A 14745-nucleotide genomic window follows, 5' to 3' on the forward strand; every position below is an offset into this window, starting at 1 on the left:
TTACAATGACCCGGTCAAACTCCCAACCTAAACCCCATTGAAATGTGGCAGAACCTGAAGCAAATTGTCCATGCAAGACAGACCTCATGTCACAGAGTCAAAGAAGTTCTTTAAAAGGAGCAGGTGAAAATTCCTCAAAACTGATGTGAGAGTCTGATCCATGTGTACAGAATTTATTATGTTTTTTAATTTAATTGCAGTCATTGCTGCTCAAAGGGAGAAACCAACTACTGCATCCGAAGGTTCATATGGTTTGTCACACATGGATACTGATTGTTGCATCATTTGAGGATAAAGAGATGTTGAAAGGGCATCATGTTTTATGTCATTTGCTTCATCAGGTTAACTCTATCTATTGTTAGGACTTAGATTACGATCTAATACAATTTTGGGTTTTAATTATGTGAAAATCCTAAGGGGTTCACAAACTTTTTTTTGGCACTGTATTGGAAAAAAGCAATGTAAATCAATTTATGTAATCTATCTAGAGAAAGGTTTAATCACTAAACAGGTTAAAAATGTATTTTTATATTTTACACCAAGTACTCTGGATTTAACTGTCCATTCTCTTAAAAACAATAGGCTTGGTTGTTCCCAACGGACTGCGTGGAACCGCTGACAATATGCACTTCTGAGAAAAAAAACTGAAGTGAAAAATGTGATTTTTAAATATGGACTGTGGTCATATTTAAAAGACACATTTTTAAATACCAAACTAGAAATGGAAAAAACATGATCAAGTGATTACAAAATGTAAGCAGTGAAGAGTATCCTTGGAAAGACAGCTCTAATTGTAGATCTAAACACATTGTGATGAAATAATAATTCTTAAAACTGTCTAAGTAAACAAATTTGATTTTTTCTAAAATCTTATTTAAAATGATAGCTGTGCTTGGAAATAAAGAGATTGTGATGAATAGATAATTAGTTTATTTAATATTAAAGTTTTGAGTTTTTTTATTGCAGCTAGGGCCCTGAAAATGTTGTGCAATGCTAACCCTTTGTACCTTCAATTTGTGCTGTAAATTAAAAGCAGTGGAAATCCACAGCTTGCTTTCCAAATCTATCAATCTACGCTCATTGAGCTGCTCTCAGATGTGCAAAGCTTGTGAAACATCTTGAGAATGAAAACACAGCTTCACTTTTACACATAACTTAAACTAACAGTGGTGCAGTTCCAGTGGAACAAACGAGAGACATCAAAGCACCACACGAGACGGCTCGGTTTGGAAAGATGCGCTGTGTGGCTTCTTCGGTCAGTCTTCTTCACCATTCCCACAAGATACACGTTCTTTCAAAGTGCGTGCACAGCACCCAGAGTGAACTCCACTCACTCCCAAGTGCCCAGTCCTTCCTCTCAGCCTGCCACCACTCAAGACACAGGTAGCAGCGGAACGCAAAAAATAAAAAATAAAAACAGTGCATACAGCTTGAGCCATTAGAATGTGCATTAATAAACATACATTCCATGAAAAGGGTACCGTAAGCACTGTGTTAAAACAAAACAAAAAGCTGCACATTTCTATTAAAACTGTGTCCATGACAATGTTTAGTGAGACTGGGCCTATTTACTGTATGCTAGATGTTTGAAATGACAAGATCTTGTGCGTTATGTATGTGCATACTGTACATAAAGCATAGTGGAGACAACCAAAATCCAAGAGACTTTACTGCAATTTGATTTACAGATTATCTATGGTTTGATAAATATTTATTTAGTCTTGTATTACATTCTTTATTTTCATTTTCTTTAAGGATACTTATTTCATTAAGACTTGAGTGTGGGGCAAATTATATCCGACTACAGTATAATGTACAATTTAAATTACTGTAGTTCAGTCAGTACCCAGGGTTAGCGGTGATATACATAATAATGTTGAAATTAAGAAAATCAAAATTATACCCAATAGCTAGCAGTCGGCTGTTCTTTACTGACATTTCTTTATTCATTCACTGCGTCCTTTGTTCCTCTACAGATATGTTCATTCTGCTAATAGTTGGTAAACTGTCAGATGGTTTGATAGAACAGTGACAAATTTAAATCCAAAACCACACAACTGCAAGGTAAATACAAATTATACATGTACATACACATTACTTGTAATCCTGTCACTTCATGGCAGGTTAGTATAGGTTTCTATTCTTAATTTTCAGGTCTATTTAGTTTAGGCTGGGTTAGATTTCCCAGGCAGAGAGTGATGCGTTCTGTTAACTAATCACCAGTTATAACAGCACAAATTGTTTATTAAATAAAACACGGAAACTTCCTCACAGTGGTAAGGACTTCCATAGGTTCATCTGCTATTGGTGTATGATATAGTCCTACAGAAAAAAAAATCAATTTTTAAATGTACTATTTTTAACTAAGAAAAATGAGCATTTTTATACTTCAAATTCTATTTTAATCAAACTTAAAAATAGAAAGTCTTTTGAAGATTGCTTTTAAAAAACAGACATAATTAAAATGAAAAGGGCCAAGACCTTGATCTGATTTCTGTATAAAATACTTAATTTTGCTGACTACGAAACACAATGTATACCAATGTAATGTCGTCAAAAGTGAAAGAAGAATTTTTATTGTAATCATACTGACTGAATTCATGTCGTACTTTTTGCTTTTTCTTCTTTAATGTATCTTGGCAGGCTAAAATGGAAATTTCACTCATTTCAAAGTTTTAAAACAAACTTTTTTAAAAAGAGAAATCATATAATCTCAGGGCAGGACTTGATGAGTCTTTTAATCACAAAACTAAAGAAGATGCAGAATTTCAATAATTGATCCTTACAAGTCTCTAGTTAAGAAATGCCTGTGTAATGTTCCTTGCTGTTGGTTGATGGGATTCAAAGTCTGCAATTAAAAAACGATACACAGGAGTCCACTTTCTGTTCATTTACTGGCTGCTTCAGAAATGTCTTGTGTTTAGTGAATCCGAGTTTTTAATGTTCCCGTCTTTAGTCCAGTGGCTCCTGTTTTATCCGGATGACTGAGGGTCCGCGCTGCGCCCTCTTGATTTCCCTCCTAAGGACGTATTCACTAAACTGCGAGGAGTCCACACCCCCACCGCAAGAGCCCACAATCTCAAAACCTCTCTGTTGCAGCCGCTCCAGAACCTGAAACACAGCAGGTGATTATTAGAACAATAACATAGAAAAAGAGTAACTATAAATGCATTCAATATGACTGATTTTCTCCCTAAAAACATTCAGTTTGGAAATGGTGAGGTGTACACCGTGAGAATAAAATTTACATTATGGCTTCTGAAAAGAAAAAAACACTATGGTTGCTCATCATTTTCCTGAACATTATAAAATTTTGAATTTGTTTTTGCAACCTTGCACATTACTGTAACATACTTGCCAAATGCAGCAAACTTAAAACTTAATTTTTAGACAAAAAATATTCATTTAGATTCAACATACAAAGAATGCAATTACAAAAGACAATGATAGCTACTGTTCCTTTTACGATTCAACAACTTATTTTCATTTCCTCTCCCTATTAAAACCCTACAACTGCATCTTCTCATTGTAAGCACATGACCCCTTGATTCTTCAGCTTCATAGACATTATCTCCAGAAGGCTGCAAGATCAAATTCCATTAAAGTGCCCTCCGGGAGTACTGTTTTTTTCTATGCCACTTGGCAGCTCAGGATACTCAGAAGCTCTCCCAGCTTCAGGCTGGACTGGATGCCAAACTACAAAGGTCTTGCACTGCTCGCAATTCTCATCTTTTCTCCATTAACACAGCTACGGGAGCCAGTGGCAATTTGTTTTAATAACCAAACAGGATTATACCCTCCCTCCAGACAGTCTGTCCTGGCATGCTCTTTGGAGACCAGTACTTGTCAGGGCGACCAAATCTAAGCTCTCTTAAAAAATGTGAATCAGGACTTTCTCTAACACTGGATCAGAATTGCGCTTTATTGACGAGTTGTAAAGTTCATAAACGCAGAAAAGAAAGAACACGGAGAGGCCAAACATATTTACATCTTTTCCAACAATCAACCAGATTTAAAAGAAGACAACAGAAGTCTGTCATCTTTTATGAGCTGTAGAAAGAGCAGGCACAATACGAGCTGGATGTCCTGTTCCAGGCATGCAGGCACAGAGGGGGCGAGCCTGCAGTCTCACCTGAACAGAGTTGAGGTGACAGTAGCCGTTCAGCGGGAAGCGTATAACGTGCGTGGAGTCGTGGTTCCAGCCCGCGTTCACTGAGTTGCACATGACGTCGCCGATCTCGGGGAAGACCTCCTCGATGAGGGCCTTGTCCCCGCTCAGCGCGATCCTCTCGCCCAGGTCGGGCGCCACGCGCACCACCAGGCACTCACAGGGCCGAGAGAAGCGCCCCAGCTCCCGGTCCTGCCTCCAGCGCTCCAGCTCGCCCAGCATGGGCTGCAGCTGGAAATACCGCGCCTCCTCGTACAGCAGGCTGTAGTCCTGGGGGAGTAGCCAGAGGAGAGCATGAGAAACCACCGGCACACAGCAGCTCTAGGACTGGGGCCAGCTGCTCTGTCACTGCTGCTTCGGCGCTGTAGCCCTCAGCACACGTTACAAATGGGGCTACAGGGCTTTGCAATAAAGCAGAACAGCGAAAGCAAGCTCGATGTACTGCGACCTTCACTGAACTAAAATAAACGTATTCATCATGGTCTGGCCCAGGGATAAACAGCACAAAAACCTGTGACTGTTGACAGAAAATCAGGCACACACTAATTTGACATTGTTAATCTAGATTGCTTCTTGTTACACACAAGACCATCCCAATAAGCAACTGACACATAATTACATGTAATAAACTAAAAAGTGAGCTGTGACTGACTGTGACCAAAGGCAGAAATCCAGTTTTATATAACCTTTTTCCCCTCTTTTTACTCTTTTTAAATTTATTTTTAAAATTTGAATCCAAGCTTCTTCAAAATTATTTTGCATGAGGCAGGCAGTTTTTAAAACTAACATTTTGTTGTTTTAAATAAGGTTTTGTGCACTGACTGAAAGATGACACACAGGACAAATACAGTAGGGTCTCGACATTTGTGAGGGTTTCGGTGTAGAGAACCACCATGGTGGTTAAATTCACATAGAACCACATCCACTCGTATACTGTAACAAAGTGTTCTTCTGTATATAGTATGTATTGTATGATAAGAAGACATAAATAACCCTCACATGACAAATAAAGTACTAATGCACTGGTTTTGAGTTAAATAAAAATAACATTAAGCAGGTAAAACTAACAACAGGGAATCACAAATATATAGATATCAGCTAAAATAAACATGAATCACTCCCCTGCGTCCAGAGGATGCCTGCACTTTCACTCTCTACCTCTGTGATTAGTACACCCCGCTGTAATGAAACGGGCAATAAAACTATCAATGAGCCTGTACAGTCGTCTCCAGCCTGTCATTCCCCTCACTGCTGACACAGAACCGGGAGCGTTTGATACAGTATAACAACAAGACCAGGTTGAGATTTGGATGCTGGGTAGTGGGGACTTGGGCAGGGAGAGGCTAGCTGGACTCATCGCATGATTGTGGCCTGTTGTACCACTTACGTTGAGGTTAACAACCTTTGGGTTAGTTTCATCCCGCTCTGCTGTTCTTTTACTCAAGACCTTGTCAACCAGACTGAATGGTAAATTCACCAATTTGCAGATGTCAAGACCCTAGTTTTAAAAGTAGAATTTAAAAGTATACCTATCCAGTAATATTCCAAACGGAGGAGAAGCCAATTCACTATCAAAGAAATTCCTAAACTGTTAAATGTATGAACTAGATATGAATGCCTTTTATAATGAACTGCAACATGATGCGTGTTGAGACCAGTGGCAGTAAATGTGTTGGGAGGTTTTTAGAAAACACTGATTAAAACCATTCTTTATACATTAATCAATTTAGGATACCTTAGTATTAACAGTAATTTTAATTGTAATGTCCTAAAACACAGTCAAGTAAAAAACACAAAACAATAATGATTTAAACTAGTGATGGATTAAGGTACACAAGTCAATTTCCTAAAGGTATTTATTGTAAATATTGAAAAAAAATCATCATACACTTAAACACAATGAATTAACTAGTAGAATATCAGCCACCTACTTTAAAGTCATCAGGAATGAGAAGCTTGGAGGTCCTGAGGAAATTTAAAATGTATCTGAACATGTGTCCATCTCTATCAATGAAGTAGTGCTGTTTGAGACTGTCCAGGACGATGGGCTCTGTGCCATCAAAAAGTCGTCCAATTCTGTACAGAGAAAGAAACATAGTGAGTAGAGGTGAAGTAATTTACACAGTATACACATATATCGCAGCAAATAAGGAACTTTTTTAAAGAAGGGATAATGCAGAGTGAACACTGTACACAAAATATAATCCATCGACTCATCCATCTATTCTCTAACTGCTTTACCCAGTACAAGATCACAGGTGAGCTTGAGTCTATCCCAGCAAGCAACAGGTGGAAGGTGGAGTACACCCTGGGCAGGACACCGGTCCATCACAGGACACACACAGACAATCAATACACCACATTAAAATTACAGAAGTATATAAATGAGGCAATAAAGGGATTTTGAATGTTTGTGTATGATGTATGCTTTGAATTTTACATATATTGAAAAGAAATTAAAAACTACAACATCATCAGGAAGCAACAGCACACCACCTGAACTGAAAGATGTTGTGTTCTTCTTTCAACTTAAGCACAGTGGAGGGAAAAGACCTGACTGGGGATTGGCTAATTAATTATATCTTAAAATAAACAACACTAAAATGTGTCTGAACATATGTTCAGATACATTTGAAATTTCCTCATTAGCATTTTCTACTAGCAGTTTGATTAAAAAATATTTTTTTCTTACAGTCATCTGAATCCAAATACTTAGTATCATTTAAGATTGTTGCTTGAATACAGGTCAATGTCCCTTGGATGTCAATAAATGTGCTTTTAGACAGTGAGAGCTGCTCATCTGGTGATGCTGCATTAATGAGATTAATACAGTAAGAGAGGCAGGGGAAAAGACAAGGCACTTCCTAATGACAGATAATTAGCAATTTATGGCAGAGAGAAGATAAACTGAACAGCAATAAAGAACTGCCAGTTGCAGCTTGTAATATTTAAGATGAACAATGTATGAAAATCATTTACAAAAGCCCAACAAAAGCATAATAAAATAATTGTAAAATTGTTTTTTGTTTTCAGCTATAAAGTCTATAGTTTCTTTAGGAACTTTCCTCTACTAGGTAATTCGTACAACATTTAGACACATCAAATCCGAGACAGGCTGTTTTCTATCTCTCCATGCAAATGCCTTCCTATTTTTTTTAATTCCATTACAGTAAGTTTACATGGTGTTGAAAATGAATAACCAATGAAACAAAGAAATGTATGGTCGCTATCTCTGGTCCTGGAGGGCCAAAGGCCAGAAGGTGTTAGGGCCAGTCTTAAATTTTCTATTTGCAAAAACCTGGAAGAACTGCAGTTTGATCTAGCAAGGTAGCTTCAGGTAGGTTCAGTTAAGCCAGGTAACGACCAGCTATCTCATCTCTAACCTGCTTCAGAGGGAAAAATACATTTTAGAAACTGGGTTTAGATGCTGATGATGATGACAAAAGTCACCAATAGGCCCTCCTGACTCAGCTCTCCAAGATCAGAGTTGCTAGAATCTCCACAGTAACCAGATAAAGCAATACTGTACAAATTCAGACTTGATGAAAAACTGAGATCACCCTAAAAATTAAACAAATTGAAATGTTCTCTTATAACTAAAAAGTTCTAATTCAAATGATGATACTGAGGTTTCATTAACTTTGAAATTTTTAAGATGAATGAAACAAAGATCTATTTTGTGGCACACACTGCTTCTTTCCAAGATGTAACGCCGTATTCTGTGCTAGAACTGATAAGGTATTCCTTCAGTACTGGAATTTGACTTTACAGAAATTTTATGAAGTGCTGCAGGACAGGAACCACAAGGTATTATTGCCAGAATTGCTTTAATAGAAACACGTGGGAGTCCAGTTACATTCTTCCTGTAATACTGTATGGCACTCGCAGCACAGAAAACCTTTTCAGTCCTGGAAAATGGCTTGAGTGTTCTTGCGAGATGAAACCTCCAAAAAGGTAAAATAGGTCAACAGCTGGAAACTACTAGGATAAGACCTGAGCTTGTACGCCTTGGAGTTACATGTGGATATTTTGTGTAGTAAGTGCCAACACATATTTCTATCAGCTGCGCCCTGTTGAGAGCCTGTTTAAGAGGGGTTCCTCCATACCACGAGTACAGCTGACCACAAAAGGTCATGTAAAACCGTCTTTGATTGTGTGCAGCCCTTGAAACACGCGTGCAAGCATGATTAGGTGTTAAGATTCTGTTGGACTCAACAAAATAGCAGAATAAGTCTTAACAGGATAGAAATATAACAAAAAAGAAGTTAATATCACTTCCAAATCATACTGTGTTGGTAGATGTCTTTATTTGATCAGTGGAATCATGGAATACCATGAACAGTGTGTAAAGCTGTCCTTCAGAAAGGGTTAAGATGAAGTTTTAATTCAAATTTGATTTAAAGTCACCATTCAAAATAATTAGCCAACACTTTTTTACCGGGAAAAATGAATTTGATAATTTCACATTCATCACCACTTATTATTAGCTTTCTAGAAGATGCAATACGTTTCCATTGCAACCTTTTTCATTGCATTTACCTGCAAACTATATTGCCCACCCTGCAGATGTTAGAAATGAAACCCTCCTTTCACAGAATGCTCAAAGATTTCATATCACTGACAGAACAGAGGTGCTTATTTTTAATAATAAAAAGCAAGTGGCACCTGGGAAAAAAGCCCGACAAATGTTTTTCAACATTTGCATAAGACACTAGTAAGGTGGTGGGACATACAAACTCTTCATAAGAACAGCTGCCTCCCAGGAGCCTAAATTGAGCCGCATAAATAGTCCCTTGCAACTACTAAGTGCAGCCCATTATTGCGTGCTCACACATCAACATAAGCTCTGGTCTTTCCAAACCAAAGGCTACCAATGCCAGTGATGTCTAGTTTACCGTAATCCTAACTGATTCTGTCTGTGTTCTCGCAGAGCAAAGTGTGTCACAGCTGGATGTGTCAGTACCCATAGAATCAGGACCCACGTAAAACTGCAACAGCAAATTTAAAATGGCAGACAGAAGCAAAGGGGAGGAAAAAGCTGTACAATAAAGGAAACAAAGGACCAGAACAGCATGATGTGTGGCTATAAATCATATATGGGAAAAGAAAGAAAAGATGGAGAGAGGTCCTAGTTTATTTGATTATTCCACTGTTTTTCTTTGGAAATGTACTGAGCATCAAAAGAAACCCATCATTATTCATGTATTCTTTAATCCAAATTCTGTATACTTTATTTTAAAAGTTTTGCAATCTGGTAGATTCACAGATTACCAATGATGAGAACAAAAAAAACAACACAGAAACCAATTTGCCCTGCTTATCAAGAAAACAATGCCTTGATGTTGGAGCAACACTTCAGGTGGGCGTATCAGCAGTGAAGCCAAGTGGAGAACACCCTGATATACGCCAGCGAGTGTAGCGTAAAATTGCAGAATTATATGCTAATTGATTAGTCTGTTGTGCACAATAATGTGGAGAGCCAAGTGTGTGATGGCCTGAGTATGAGTGTCTAGTCACTACAGAACTCCACTTGGAATGATTGATGTCAATCTGAACTGTCAATCTGTGCAGGGCTTCATTGATCAAATCCACAGAATTCACTTCCTGTCCTTCCTGAAGGCTCATCCTGACGAGACAAGACTACCACAGGCCAAAACGCACTCTCCCAATACTTCTGTTACAACAGCTTTCTTAAGAGACATGGATGTAACACCATAGATGTCCTACTTATCAGAACTCCACAAAACCTTTGAGGGATACGCTGGAATGATATGTGACATTTAGGGCTCAAAAACCAGTGAACAGGCACAAGCTTGGTCAATGTAGAGACAAGAAGTCAGACTGGCACCAACCAATGCAAGTGACTAAACACTTCAGCCCAAAGAATCATCAGTGCTGTACTACTTACAAAATTGACTTCATGTTCCGAGTAACCTTAATATTTTAACACCATCTGACAAAAGGTCTTTTTTGCTCATTAGTCTGTTGTTATGGAAATCTGATGTGGAAGATGAGTTTGAACAAACAACTGCATTTTATTAACCAAAAAGATCATTATTAACCATGACCTTGATGTTATCGTCTGTTTGCCAAGCACTTATCCTAAGGTAAGGTTGTTGATCTTATTCGGATAAAGCAAATCTGAAAATAAATGTGCAAAAACTGTTTTAAATACTGCATGTAACAAGGCCACTGTTCTTGTATACCAAAATCATGACTAATGTATTGAAAATGTTTTTCAATTGCTAAACAGGTACTGATAAATTTAAACTCCATTAACATATACAGTTTTCATGCAGAAGAACATTTATTTCCTAATCTTTGTTATAGTGTTCTCTAACCAATCTGGTAGTTTTGCGGCAATAAAATGATCAGGAACTGTTTACTGAAATCTAGAAGTGCATGTCCTTGTGTCAATACACACATTGGGTGCTTTGACGTAAGTTTAGAAAAACTGTCCCTCTTCACACCAAGCAACTTGGAACAGCTGAATCAAACTCGGATCTGCTGACCATCACAAATCTTCTGCATGCCAAAAGAAGATGAAAACAATTTGTCTTCCAAAACGTCTGAGGTCAAGCCATCTTCTTCATTTTACAGCATGAACCCAAAGAGCACAAAGAGCACTGACACTGTTCTCAGTGTTAATTCCTACCATTGGCAGCCACAGGGGTCCCTGGTGCAAAGCGAGCACAGTCACCAGGGGAGTCTTTCAGCTCACCTGGTGGTGCTCAGTCAGTGCAGCTGGATGGCGATCCAGGCGATTCTAGATCTCAATCAACAGAGGCAGAGCCAGGAGTGAAAGCAGGCCAAAGAGCATGTTGTACACACTGAGAAGGAGCCACATGCATTACTGTGAACCCTGGGTGTTCAAATGTGTGCAGGATTTCACATCTGAAGTGTGTCAAATGTCAAAACTACCAAGCATGTTTCTGCAAAACACACAGTGGAATAAAAAGCAAACCAATGTATTTTAAACAGCATCATAGAAAACTCAATAGTAACTCCTATTACTTTGAAACACTCAAAACATTAAAACATTTAAAAACTGAAAGTGTTTTAAAAACAATGTCACAATCGCAGAAAAAAATGCAAGATGAATCAAAACAAGCATTAGTGTCCCGAAGAAAGAGTCACATGATGCAATTTTTTTTTGGTTGGAGTTTTGCACATTCATTGTTATAAAACAATAAGCCTCATGGTTTTTGCGGATTGCTGCACTGCATCATCTCAGACTCTTATAAAGAATGAGTGCAAACAAAAAGAGGTTTCGGCATCGTTAATCCACTTCCATGGGTTATCAAACAAATCTCACCTAGTTAAAACCAATTTGACGATCTAGTATACTAACTTAAATATATAGATGAGATGTTTAATTTAAAAAAAAAGGCTAAGCAGAGTGGTCAATACCATCTGATAATGACTACTAGAGCAATCAATGGGCATTAGGTGGGTTTTGCCAAATAGCACTGGCCGCTTCATAGTTTTACTGCTGTTAAGGCAGCTGTCAATGCACATAAATGATGTGTGCTTGCCTTTTTTTCCCCGTCAGCTTCAAAATAGGGGGCATAAAAGCTCTATAGTACGTAGACCGTAGGCTTGATACATCTATAAAGCTGATAAAATATAGCCACTTCTGTGTATAGAGATTGTGGATTCTATAACTAAAAAAAGCAATATGAACTAAAAGGGTTTATTTAAGAACATTCAGAAGCCACCTCCACAAAAAGCAGTTGGAGATCATTACTTAGAAAACACGAATTTCCTTTGTTATTAATATTCTGAGCTTATCCAGAATCTTGTATAAATAGTAACAGCAGAAAATGTAACTATAAAGTCAAATCTGAGACTATAAAAATGACTTTAACGGTTTGTCATGTCTTTATATGTTTTAAGAAGTTTAAAATAAAAACTATTCATGTATAATCAATTCTATTTTCTTTCTACTGTATATCATGCATGTTTATAATCTCTGGCCAAAATAGAGATTTGTGCATATTGTAAACTGAAGATCTTGACTGTGCTAAGTGCATTTACCACATATATAAAGGTTTATATAAAAAAAACTTCAAATAAAATGAAAATAATTATTCAGGAATAATTTAAAACATACAGATGTAATATAATGCACATTTCTTTCCTGTCTTTTAAAACCTTGCAATGTTTGCCAGCTTGAGAAAATAAAAACTTTTAAGGACACATGGACATCGCATACTGGGCCAGCACGGCTGCAAATGCAATCGGATTCAAACCACTCTGGAGCGGGCAGACGCTGGGAGTGAGGGGCTGTCAGACCCCTTCCCCAGCTGGGCAGCTGCTCTTCAGAGACGCGCTCAACACTAACTACTGCGAAGGAAGAGGTGACGGAGAGCAGACAGCTCCAGCTCCCTTCTGTAAGACACACAAGACAGCTGTGACGCCAGCAGGGGCGCCATCTTCATACTCGGCTGGTTTCACAGCGGAGAAGTTCGGAGACAGACAGGTATGACGATAATTTGACTTCAAACAAAGGAAGACAGCCTTTTGTGGTAGATTACGATCACGCAGAGGCACGAGATGTGACACGCTTTCCAGAACGATATGTCTATTTCAAATTTGCCTCCTCAATATTCACAAATACACAAATGATAAAAACCCATAAAATACAATCTTTCCGTTTTTAAATACACAATGTCTCTTTTCAAAGTTTAAAATTTGTATTAAAAAGCCTAAACATTTATATTGTGGATACAAATGTAAATCTTGCTTAGGTATTAACAGACGTTTTTTCCTAAAGTCTGTTTTTACAAAGGACCTTTCACTGTTTGGACACTAGAAAAAACAATCCTTTCATTTTAGACAAAATTTAAGAACAGTGGAAATTAATCATCCATCCATTTTCTAACCACTTCACCCAGTTCAGGGTTGCGGGGGATCCCGAGTCGATCCCAGCAAGCAACGGGCACCAGGCAGGGTACAGCCTGTACGGTAGGCCAGTCCATCACAGGACACACAGACAGACACTCACACCAGCGCCAATTTTCTCAGAAGCCAATTAGCCCACCAGCATGTCTTTGGAATGTAGGAGCAAACTGGGGCACCTGGAGGAACCCACACAAACCTGGGAAGAACATAGGAACCCCACGCAGACAGCACCGCGGTAACCGAACCCAGGACCCCAGTGCAGTGAGGCAGCAATGCCGACCACTGGGCCTCCATGCCATCCCTAGACACGAACCAACACATCTAAATTCAAGTTGAAAGAATGGATATGACATCAACATGCTCGCTTGCTCAGTGTGGCACAGAACGTTTTGTTAGAAATCACATTCAGTGATGGAAAAGATTGAAATCCCACAGCCACGCACTTATAGGAGACCTGTGGAACTGGAATAACTAGATTATGCTGGGAAAGCAACCATGCTGTACTTTATTATAGTGGTACATATAACTTGGCAGTAGAAATAGCCAAGGTAGACAAAACAGAAAAATGCTTAAATTATATTTTACATTGTAGATTCATACACATAAAAAGTAAATTAAATGAGTACTGTTATTCGTACATTCCTTTTTTACAATATCAGTTTTAGTAAGATGATGACATTCTATTTATTATGTGTTAGAAACACAAAAAGTAAAATGTATATAAACAAGTACTTTGTTAAATACCTACGCTGGTTGGACTAGAACATGATACAAAATGCTTCACATGCATTGCAAATTTTAAAAGCCACAGAATTCTTTTCATACCAAAAGGAAGTATGGTATACTGCATCATGGGCCAAAGAGAGGCGACCAATGTTTTGAAGACAGTACATCAACCAACATTAGTGAAAAGGGACAAAGAGAATGAAAATGTCTACAGGGAACATCCATGACCAAGTGTTGTGTGAAGCCCCCAGCATTCCCTTGTCCACTCTTCTCACAGTGTCATACTGATGTTAAAGTTATCATCTCATTTTCAAAATGCATGACAAGCTGAATTCACATGGCTCTGCATTAGATTGAGTAGACTGCAGCGGCTGTCTCCCCAAAATGTAATAAATGGTAGTTTCAATGCAACTTAATTTTGTAAGCAAGAAAAAGCCAAATATTTTTAAGCACTGTTTAAAATGAAACCCAGTTCTAAAATGAACATGTAAAGTGTTTTCCCTGCAAGTCCTGTCATGCAAGATAATCAGAATCAGCAATTAACTCCTGTCATTAATACATGACCTCAAAATATTTATTCACAGGAATGGAGAGCTTTCTGATTTACCTTAGAAGAACATTTCACAGCTTGTTACATCTCTTCATGTCAAGTATATTCTATATTTTTCCTTCGTATTTTCATTACCCAGTGCAGCTTGTGGTCTGAGCTCCACTTTGGACAAATTGCCTATTTACAGTACTGCTTTTACTATGGTGTTGAAAATTTGATTTAGTTCACCCAAAGAAAAAATATGGACCTTTGTCTTTTGTATGGTTTGCAAAGACTATATTATGAATGTTTCATATCTTAACCTTCACGTGCAATAAAATTATGCTTCACACATCTTCAACCTCAAACTGCAATTATTTTTGTGAATCCAAATGCTGCAATGCAGTCATGCAAACTA

General features: G+C 38.1%; 1 protein-coding gene across 1 annotated transcript in view; it reads right to left on the reverse strand.

Annotated features, from left to right (window-relative positions):
- Positions 1 to 470: 470 nt before the first annotated feature.
- The window catches only part of LOC148831672 (uncharacterized), a 29057-nt gene continuing 14782 nt past the window's right edge, over positions 471 to 14745 (reverse strand). Inside the window, exons 3-5 of the mRNA XM_088918742.1 lie at positions 6100 to 6244; positions 4133 to 4438; positions 471 to 3111 (exon numbers count right to left, since the gene is read on the reverse strand). Coding sequence (XP_088774868.1) covers positions 2953 to 3111; positions 4133 to 4438; positions 6100 to 6244 — 610 coding nt within the window. The 3' untranslated portion in view covers positions 471 to 2952. The remainder of the gene's footprint in view (positions 3112 to 4132; positions 4439 to 6099; positions 6245 to 14745) is intronic.

Source organism: Atractosteus spatula, chromosome 6, assembly GCF_055471065.1.
Source record: "Atractosteus spatula isolate fAtrSpa1 chromosome 6, fAtrSpa1.hap1, whole genome shotgun sequence".
In the NCBI taxonomy this organism is placed as follows: domain Eukaryota; kingdom Metazoa; phylum Chordata; class Actinopteri; order Semionotiformes; family Lepisosteidae; genus Atractosteus; species Atractosteus spatula.